The following is a 10,754-nucleotide window of genomic DNA, read 5'->3' on the forward strand; positions in this document are numbered from 1 at the left end:
GGTCTTTTCTGTAGACAATCTGGTCTAGAGATCAATACAGAGAAGACCAAGTTCATGATATTTAACCCCCACCCAAAACCAGACCTAACCCATCACTGAGTTCAGTAAGACTGGAGAGGGTAACAACTTTCCAGTACTTGGGGGTAACCCTACATGAGAACCTATCTTGGGAACCCCAAATAGCAAGATGTCGGCTTAAGTTGTCCCAATTGTCTGGGGCAATTTTGAAGGTTGTAAACACTTCTACTTTTAAACCTATCAGTCCAGCAGCAGAAGTGTACAAAACCCAAGCTAAAGCGGCTGCATCTTATGGTGGTGAGCTATGGGGGTATAAAGCAGGGGCAGAACTTGTCACTGTAGAAAACAATTTCCTCAGACGTCTCCTGGCCCTTCCTCGTGGCACACCCCTGTTCCCCTTAAGATTGGATATGGGTCTTCCCTCTATAGGAGAGGATTTGGAACTAATGCCATTAAGATTTTGGCACAGGCTCTGGTCCACTGGCGAGCTTGTACACTATAGGCAAGAGCTCATCCATGTAATGAACTTGAACCAGCGTGATAGAATCCCGTGGTTGGCCTGTATAATGAAAGAACTGTATCGGTTGAGACTCCCTGAGCTATGGGAGTTTCCTGAACAAGGCTGCCAAAGGGTCCCTCAAAAAAGACTTGTGGAGATATACAAGAGGAAAAGTCTAGCTTCTCTGGTCTCTGTATCCAACAATGGTATTTTAACTGATCGATTCCTGGATTCCAAAAACTCCTATCATTTTGAAGGTTTTATGGACATTATTTTCCCCATTTTAGTAAGAAAATTGTTCATTCAATGGAGGTTAGGCACTTTGCCTATTAAAACTTTTACCTGCAAATGGACAAAGAGGGATGATAAAATGTGTCCAGGGTGTAGTAATCATGATGAGGAGGAAATCCATGTACTGTTCTTCTGCCCAGCTTACAACAGACCAAGGAAATATTGGCTAGCGCCACTATGCAGAAACCTGGGTATAAGGAGCCACTTGTACTCGTACAGAATATTGAAAACAAGTACCCTCCCCCATATAGTTTTTGCAGTTGCCAAATTCATAATGGCCATGTGGCAGATAAGAAGAAAATTACTAAAAGACTGAATATTGATGATATGAACTGTAATTCCCTCCCGTGATTAGAACCCCCATGCAAATGGATTTTTACGATTTTTATGGAATGGTCTTAATACAAGTGGATGTTTTTATGTTGAATTACATTATTTTATTGTATCTTTTATGGCCTAATAGGAAGAAAGAAAGAAAGAAAGAAAGAAAGAAAGAAAGGAAGAAAGAAAGAAAGAAAGAAAGAAAGAAAGAAAGAAAGAAAGATAGAAAGAAAGAAAGAATAGCCTTCTGATGCTTGTTGGCTTGTTTTAGCACTGGCACTTGGAGCTTTCTTAACCATATGGTTTAATTACTTCACCCTTAAAGTCTGGACTGCTCTTCACGGCCAGCTACTATGATAGCAATCAATGTTGTAAGAAGTTGGGTGATGACGTGCTGTAAATGAAATGTTGTGGTTATGAACTTGTCTTTTCATTACTTTAATGCTACTGATTCAAACTAGTCGTTAGGACACTTCCTGCTGTGTGACCATCTTCATGCCTATTGTATGCCTGGCTTCCATCGCAGTCTGCTGGGCTGCATTGGTAGTCAACTCTGATGATTACTGGAGTGTTGACACACCTCGTGATGTAAGGACTTTGAAGGGGGAGTAGAATCTGAGAAATGGGATCAATATTAAGTAAACGAGGGATTCTAAATGATTACATTTCTTGCTGATAGTCGTTTACTTTTCCGCTTGATCTAGCCTTTGCTGTTCATGCTGTCTTGCAGCTGACATGACACTATCAGGTTTGCCTGGTATGCTCATGAATTATCTATCTAAGAATTGAAAACATACAAATGGGTGAATATGGAGAAATTTAAAAAACAACTCATATTGGAAGAACTACACAGGCATCCTTTTAAGGTGCCCATTTAATGGATACTCATTCACCTTCAAGGCCATCAAACAACGACAACGTATCTATGTGGCTGATAAACTCTCCATCTTTGGTGCCTTCTTTAAAGGTTGCATTAAAGACTCCCTTCATCCAACATATTGTCATGAACGTCAATTAGAGTTAACCCAGGGAAGCAGTTGGTACCCTTTACCTATGATCTTGTGTCATTGGCACTGCCCTTAATACCCCTGCTTCAGTTGTCAAGATTATGGCAACAAGAACAGAAACAAAACAAGGATAAATGTTTAAATTCTTTGTGCTCTGCTCTTTGTCCTTCCCTTAGTCGCTCAGCAGCGAATTTGAGTTTATCGATGGAGCAGGGATGCAAGAAGGCAACCCTCTGATGCCACCAAAGTGTGAGCATTGTCACTTCCGCTACCCCTCGCATTTTGGTGAGCAGACTTTCATCCATAACACCAATGATTTGGAACTCTTTCTCCAGACATTTATCTACCATCTAATCTGATCATCTACTCACGGGTTGTATCACAGTCATGACCACCTTCTTTCTGAATCTATCAACCATCACTTTATTCACTACAACATTATTTCCACTAATCTCTATGTAGAGTTACTCTTGCTTTCATACACCGACTGGAATTTTTAAATATTTAAATGATCAGTTGTTGCAGCTTTGCTAAACTCAGCCTTGCTCTACATAAGCTGCAGACACACCTCTATTCTTAAAAATGCAAATACATTGTGAAGAGGGTTATGAAGAGGGCATGTTTCTATTATTCATCTGGATAAACTCAGAACATACTAGCTAATGGTGGCTAATATAGCATAGAGTTGCAAAGCCACTTAGAAGTCAAGCTAGGGCTACACAAGTAAGTAACATGAAGAAGGTGACAATATGCACATTTTACCTCTAAGGAAAGGGGAGTAGAGTGCTATCTGTCAGTTTGTCTAGGAAAGCAAACATTATTGCATGGCAACAGGCTCTTTCAGTCAACCAATAACTTTTGAGAGGCACTTTCACATACTTTTTGACCATTATACAACAGGTGCATGTTCTAGATGGCGATATTTGGAAATATATACCTGCCGCCATGAACGTCAAGCTCAAGCCTAGAAGACACCTGGGATCATTCTGCATTTCTGCTATTTAGAGGTGCTGCATGTAACAAAGAACTTGGCAATTCAGTGATACTCTGCAGACTTGAGGAGGTTAGAAGGTCGAGCCTGCCTTTCCAGATTGTAAACTGATGACATTCATATTAGTACAGATGTGAGCAGGAAGTGAGCCATCACGAGTCCAGTATCGATGTCAATGCCCTCTAGAAAATGAGTAGGATGAGAACAGGCTTACGGCAATCATCATATCCTATAAAAGTCCTACATCCTACATTAGAAAAAGAGGCATATAATGCTTACTGTTGCCTTATATACTTGCTTGACAGTGCCGTCTGGCAGGCAGTGTGGTGTGACATCTTAAGGAATACCTATAGAGGAACTCAGCGAAAGCCGAACAGTTTGTGGGATTTCCAACCCGACTGAATGGTGCATCCAGAGACCATCATATGAACCAGAGGCTTAGGAAGATCTGCTCCCTGTTTCTGAGGCCACCGTAATTATATCTTACTAAAGAGATAAATCAGCCTATTAGGTATAATCAAATATAAAATAGCATTTTAAGGTGAAAAGCACCCACGCTGTGACACTGGCTAGCACTCTTATAGTGCTCACGGTCCTAATGCCAGCAAAACCAACAGGAAAAACGTGTATGTTTGTGAGTGGAGGTGGGGGACAAGTGCAAAATCATTTCTTACACGTGTCTTGTTAGGTGTTTGTATTTGGCTTGTTGGTGTGTTTTGTTTTGAAAGAGAGGTAAGAAAATGAAACCTGTCTGTCTTTCTGGACTAGCTGTACGATGGCCTAGCATCAGTTGTATCCCCCTCTTTGAGAAATGTTGTACATATTGTTGCTGGATCTGCGCCAGGTTACAAAATACAGCTCTTAAAAAAGTTTGGCGCTGCTTTCATTGTACTGGTCATGTGGTTTGTTACTCTGGAAAGCGGTGAGGTGTGAGGATATTAGAGGAGGATTTGTGAGTCAGTTGTAAGGTACTTCAGTTTAGCATTGATCGCTGCCTGGCTTGGATGAAGAAAGCCCGGACAGATGCAGTTAAATTGTATGTTTTGAGTTATTTATTTATGTAAATATGAATAGCACGTACATGGCCAGGAGGCATCACAGTGCTTTACAAGTGAACAATTAACAAACAAGCACAGAAGGAGTATATTACCGGTACACCCTAAGAATTATTAAAGCTGGTAATTGGCCTTAAGTAAGAGAAAAGTTGTAGATAAATACAGTCCACAAACAATCAGCATTGGAGTGCATTTGAGGTACAACATCTGAAACATCAAAGCAGACATTAAAGTTTGAATGGGAGCAAAAGGGATTTAACCCAAATTTCTTTTAAAGAGAAGGACTTTTACATCTTTTTTGAAGTTAGCATGGCATAAGATCATGCTAGCTCTCAAATGGAAGGAATTCTAAATTGTTGTGGCACTTCTGAAGAATGACTGGCACATGAATCGCTCTCGTTTTCACGGTGGAGGTTTCCAGTAGAAGAGATTGAATGTTTCTTTAAACCCATTTTGAGCCTGAAATTTCCAATTTTTCAGTTAGGTGCAATGGCGAAGAGGAGTGCAGCGCCTTGTTTATGGTGCAGGTGGTTTTAAATGAGGGTTTCGCCTCTACAGGCAACCATTGGAAGGATGATAAGATAGGAGTGATGTGGTTAAATTTCTTGTGACCGGTAGCAAAGAGGGCTGTAATATGCAGACCTACTCTGAGCAGACCTAATTGAACTGTAGAGAAGCCTGAAAGCAGTGAGATCTAGTAGTCAAGTCTGTAAAGAACAGACACATGTACAACTGGTTTTAGGTCCTGTTCTGGGAAGCGATGCCTGACTCCCCAGAGTAGCCTAGTTAGAAAGGGGCACTCTTTATCACGGCTGCAGTATGGCTCTGGAGGTTGAGTCAGCTGGTGAGGTTGAAGCCAAGTAGGTTCGCATTCTGGACAATGGATAGCTGGCACTCCAAGGCAGGGAGGAATTCCATCCACTCTTGCACAGATCGATTGGCTTTCTTAGGAGATGTAAATAAGAAGGCATTCACTTTTTGCAGGGTTTAGTTTTCAGTGGTGATTTGACATACATGATTTAATGTAGATTTTCCTAATAATATATGACGGAAAGTCCTAATTTTATTAAAGACACGGAGGCGAGTATTATGCTTTCTTTTCTTGCTTTATTCCAATAGCAGCAAGATAAAACTACTCTTCCCAGAAGGCTTGGAGAAACAACTACCAGCCAATGGGAAACAAAGAAGCAAATACTGACCAATCACATCATAGATAATAGTATAAGGTGTATCGTGACTGCAAACAGCCCTCTTTTCTTATGCGAGCAATCATAGAGTATGGAAAAATAAAGGAGAAACAGAGAACAAAATGCAAAAAGTCAAAGTCCACGTAAAAAGTTATTTTCCGAAGACCACCAGAGGAGAGTCGGAGAGACGATCCAGTCCAAGGACAGAAGGTGCCGTATCAGCAGGAATGATCTTGATAGAATCCATGAGGACCTCAGGATGATGCCGGTGGCAGCGCTGGAGTTCCTGTGGGGAGGGAGAACACCAGTTAGAAGTGTTGTGGCGGGATAATACTCGCCTCCGTGTCTTTAATAAAATTAGGACTTTCCGTCATAAATTATTAGGAAAATCTACATTTTATGGCAAGACCGGAGGCTCCTATTATGCTTGTTTAAAGCATATCAACCACCATAGAAGAAGCAGTAAGAACAGGTTTGCAATAAAATGTACGGAACACTGAATCATTAGACCAATCTGCTGACTTCAGGATATCCTCCAGACGGGAGCCAGCCCAAAAGGCTTTAGAAGCCATAGCTCCTCTAGTGGAATGAGCTCCGAAAACGGAGACGTCAATACCTGCCAGGGACATGACCCAACGAACCCAACGGGCCAAGGTAGCAGCAGAAACAGGATGAAAGGGTTTACAAAAGGAAATAAGGAGTTGGGAGCTGGAGGAAGTCCTGAGAGCAGAGGTCTTACTTTCATAAACTTTTAAACATTGGCCTACACACAATTTGGGATTGGAGGGAAAATAGGGATAGAACACAGACTGTAAATTGGTCTTGGTACGTTTATGAATATGAAACATTACACCAGTAGGAGTAAATTGTCTAGAAGAAACATCTAAGGCCATCACATCAGATACTCGTTTAATGGAAATTAAACATAATAACATAGTAAGTTTAGCTGAGATCATTTTTAATGAAAGAGCAGAGTTATCAGGCCAGGTAGAAAACAATTGCAAAACCAAATTGACAACCCATAAACTAGAATACTTAGCCAAAGGAGGTTTTGAAAAACGAATTCCTCTTAGTAGTCTGCATACCAAGGGATGCGCCCCCGCAGGTTTTCCATCAATGTGGGAATGATTGAGTGAAATGGCAGATCTATAGAGGTTGATGGTACGATAGGATTTACCCGAGCTAGCCTCAGAGGCTAAGAAGTTAACCATAAAGTTTAAAGAGGCTGAAACGGGATCGACAGATTTCTGCAGACACCAGCTTGACCAAAGAGACCAGGCGGACTTGTAAGCCTTGGAGGTGCCAGGGGCCCATGCTCGACTAATAAAGACTGAAGCTTCCTGTGAAATGACGAAATCAGAAGAGGAAGGCTGGAAATTTTCCAGGCGGCCAACGTCAGAGACTGGCTGACCATTAAAGGATGGGGGTTGCCCTGAGGATCCGAGAGAAGATTGGGGAAAGGAGAAAGAAGGACGGGGAAATCTACCGCCAATTCCAGGAGAGACGGGAACCAAATCTGGGACTGCCAAAAGGGAGTTATTATTACCAGAGATGTCATTTGGCGACGCACCTGCGATAAAACCCTGTTGATCAACAGAAAAGGAGGAAAGGCATAATTGAGGTGAAGGGACCAATCTTGGAGGAAGGCATCGGTCGCCAGAGCCAAAGGATCCGGACGCCAACTGAAGAAATGAGGCAACTGGGAATTGAGACGGGAAGCAAAAAGGTCTACTGAGAGAGGACCCCACAACTGAGAGAGGGAGAGAAACACGGAGGGAAGAAGCTTCCAGTCGCTGGAATCCCGGAGGAAGCGAGAATGCCAGTCGGCCACCGCGTTGAGATCTCCTGGGAGATATTCCGCAGAGAGCGAAAGTCTGTTGGAAAGGCAAAACTCCCAAAGGCTTTTTGCCAGATCTGCTAGAGCCTTCGATTTTGTGCGACCGAGATGGTTTATATAACGAACCGCAGAAACATTGTCCATGCGTAGAAGGATGGTACAACTTACTCTGTCTTTTGCCAGACTCTGGATTGCAAAGGAACCTGCAAGCATCTCTAAACAGTTGATGTGCAATTTGGACTCCTCTTTTGACCATGTACCGCCAGTCGATATTGGTCCACAACGGGCGCCCCAACCCGTCAGACTTGCATCGGATTCTAATACAAGATCTGGGGCGGAAGCGAAGATGGTTCGGCCGTTCCAAGCCTCTAAGTGGTTTAACCACCATTGCAGTTCCAGTTGAGATTCGAGATCTAATTCTATTTGATCGGAGTAAGCGAGACCTTGCCGAAGATGCCTGATCTTTAGGCGCTGAAGAGCGCGATAATGGAGGGGACCTGGAAAGATAGCCTGAATGGAGGCTGATAAAAGGCCGACTATTCTCGCAAGGGTTCTGAGAGAAATGAGTGGACGGCGCAGAGCCTGGGAAATCTCTGTTTGAATTGTGGAGATCTTGGATTGAGGAAGAAACAGGGAAGCCAGGGGGGAATCTATACGGAACCCCAGAAACTCCATGCTCTGAGTCGGGATGAGAGAGGACTTTTCTAAATTGAGGAGAAACCCCAATTCGAGAAGAAGAGAACGTGTAGTGTTGAGATCGTTCAATAATGCCAATTTGTCTAGATTCATGAGGAGAATGTCGTCGAGATAAATGATGAGTCTGATCCCCAGAGATCGTAGATAAGCTACGACCGGTCTCATTACCTTTGTGAAGCACCAGGGTGCTGAAGAAAGACCGAAGGGCAGAGATTGAAAACGATAAGTGACGTTTTGCCATTGGAATTGGAGGAACTTTGTGTGCGATTCGTGAATAGGAACAGAAAGATAAGCGTCTTGGAGATCTATGCGGACCATCCAATCGTTTAGACGCAAAGTGTCTCGCAAGTGAAGAATCGTTTCCATTTTGAAGTGGCGATAAACCACGAACTGATTGAAGAATCTGAGATTGATCACCGGTCTCATCTTTTTGTTTTTCTTTTGAACAAGAAAAAGAGTGCTGAGGAAGCCGGAGGGATCGAAGGGGGAAACCAGAATAGCCTTTTTGGAGAGAAGGGCCTGTATTTCCGAGGTGACCAGCAGTGACATTTCTGTTGAGAACACTAGAGGGGAAGGAAGAACATGTTGAAAAGGAGGAGCGTAAAGCTCGATACGATAACCCTGGACGGTGTCGAGAACCCATGGATCCGCAGTGAGAGTCTGCCATCTGTGAAGGAAAAGGGCTAAACGACCCCCCACAGGAATAACCGCACTCACCTTGTTGGGAGTTGTTGTTGTTGTGGCGGAAGCCACGTTGGCCCCTGCCCCTGTAACCTCGACCTCGTTGGGGGTAAAACTGGGGCTTGAAATCCTGCTGGTTGGAGTTGAAGGCACCACGGGAGCCTTGGGACTGGAAACCATGGCCGGTAGAGCGGCTCCTGCCTCTTCCGGCCCTGCCAAAAACCCGAGAAGGAAAGACCTTCTTGATGGACTGCTGCGCCTTGTCCAATGAGGCAAAGGTGGTGACAAACCGACTTAAGTCCTTTACTAACGAATCTCCAAAGAGAAGACCATCAGCCTTGACGCCAGGATCTAGGGGGGCAAGGTTGGCAAGCTTGGGATCTAACTTTATTAAGAGACCCTTGCGGCGCTCATGAGTCAAGGCCGCATTAGTGTTTCCCAGGAGACAAAAAGCACGTTGGACCCACAGCGAAATCTCCTCTGGGTTAAGGTCTGTCCCATCCAGACGAGCTGTTTCAGCTAAATCAAAGATGCGGGCCAGTGGTCCCACCAAATCAAGCAGTTTGTCTTGGCAGGAGGACCAAGCTTTATCCACGCCTTTGCGCGGGTCCTTGCCAAACTTCGAGAAGAAAGTGAGGAGAGGTTGATCAATGGCAGGGGTAGAAGTTATGTGAGAAGGGAGAGAGGGCTTAGGACACTCGGACTTTAATTTGGCCCGGACAGTTTTGTCTAAAGGGAGACGAAGTCTGGAGGTTATATACTCTCCGACATGGTCAATAGGGAACCATTCGGTAGAATTAGGATGCCTGATAGAAGCCGGGTCAAAGAGAGGGGTACCTTCAGGATCCAGCACCGGCTCCGACGCAAAAGCGTCGAGTTTCAATTTCTTAGGAGGGGAAGGACTCACAATATCAAAAATATCATCAAGGTCAGTGGCGTCATCCATATCATCATCTGTGTCGTGAATTGTTGAAATGACCAATTTCTGTGGTACCTCCGGGTTGTTGGACTTAACCTTGCGTTTACCAGATAAACTTTTTAACCCCTCCTGAACAGGAGGCCTGGGAGGAACCACGTCCTCTGTCATATGTGAGGAAGACTCACCAACCACTCTTGACGCCAAAGAAGAAACCTTGGAGTGTACCACTGTAAGTTTTCTGCTATCCCCCGCAGATTGGGCCATTGCTTTGGTCATTATACTTAAGAGAGAGTTCTCCATAGTCTTGGAAAAACGCTTCATAGAAGCTTCGACCGCAGTCTCCACTGAGGAATTAATAAAAGAGCTCAAATCCTCTTTGAACTCTTCCCCTTCATTGTCATGAGGCTCATTAGAAACCTGCATTATGAAAAATAAACTGGAGCCTGTTCAAAAACCTGACAAGAAAGGGTTAATTTATGCTTGTGCAGAAAAAAGGAGTGGGCGTATGAAAAAATAGAAACCCCTCCCCTTAGGGGGCGTGTGAAATATACATGAAGGAAACGTGGTGATGAGCCGGTAACAGCGCGTCGGACTGAGGAGCCGTTCTGGAGTGCTGCGCCACAGAGGAGGTGGAAACGGTGAGAGAGAGGCGCGCGAGGGGCAGGCAATGCGTGCAGGGCACGGGGGGGGAAACGTAAACTGAAAGTTGTGTGCGCGTGTGAGAGCGCGAAGAAAACGGGAGCAACAAGTTGCGCTACAAAGGCCAAAAATACTATAAACCGAACAATACCATGACAGTAATACAAATTAATTAACTTCATATGAATGACAGGAAAAAAGGTACTTATCTTGACTGCGAGCAGCAAGAAAAGAGGGCTGTTTGCAGTCACGATACACCTTATACTATTATCTATGATGTGATTGGTCAGTATTTGCTTCTTTGTTTCCCATTGGCTGGTAGTTGTTTCTCCAAGCCTTCTGGGAAGAGTAGTTTTATCTTGCTGCTATTGGAATAAAGCAAGAAAAGAAAGCATAATAGGAGCCTCCGGTCTTGCCATAAAATTCTTATTAAAGTGTTGGATTGGAGTTGATGTAATCCATAGATGTGACCTTCAGGAAGATTTGGACATTGTCCGTGTACAGTTGTTAGAGGATACCAAAGTTCCCAAGGGTCACTCAGAAAGGTTCAAAATGGAAATTGAACAGGGTTGGAGAGAGGATAGAGCCAATTCTTCAAGGTGTTTATCAGAGT

The 10,754-nt window shown here is 43.8% G+C and overlaps 1 protein-coding gene across 1 annotated transcript; it reads right to left on the reverse strand.

The window, feature by feature from the left end:
* Positions 1 to 5,520: 5,520 nt before the first annotated feature.
* LOC146823250 (uncharacterized) lies at positions 5,521 to 9,838 on the reverse strand. The gene is made up of 3 exons (XM_085606392.1): positions 8,620 to 9,838; positions 8,320 to 8,465; positions 5,521 to 5,655 (listed from the first exon to the last, which is right to left on the reverse strand). Exons 1-3 carry the CDS (start codon positions 9,821 to 9,823, stop codon positions 5,521 to 5,523), a joined length of 1,485 nt encoding a protein of 494 aa, XP_085462518.1. The 5' UTR covers positions 9,824 to 9,838.
* Between the last annotated feature and the right edge of the window lie 916 nt (positions 9,839 to 10,754).

Source organism: Triturus cristatus, chromosome 5_2 (assembly GCF_964204655.1).
Source record: "Triturus cristatus chromosome 5_2, aTriCri1.1, whole genome shotgun sequence".
Taxonomy (NCBI): Eukaryota; Metazoa; Chordata; class Amphibia; order Caudata; family Salamandridae; genus Triturus; species Triturus cristatus.

Coding starts and splice junctions, on each gene's coding strand:
- LOC146823250 (XM_085606392.1), bottom strand. CDS start 9,823: ATGAAGCGTTTTTCCAAGACTATGGAGAACTCTCTCTTAAGTATAATG. Junction 8,466..8,619: donor CAACAACAACTCCCAACAAG/GTGAGTGCGGTT, acceptor CTTCCCCTCTAG/TGTTCTCAACAGAAATGTCA. Junction 5,656..8,319: donor AAAACAAAAAGATGAGACCG/GTGATCAATCTC, acceptor CCCTCCCCACAG/GAACTCCAGCGCTGCCACCG.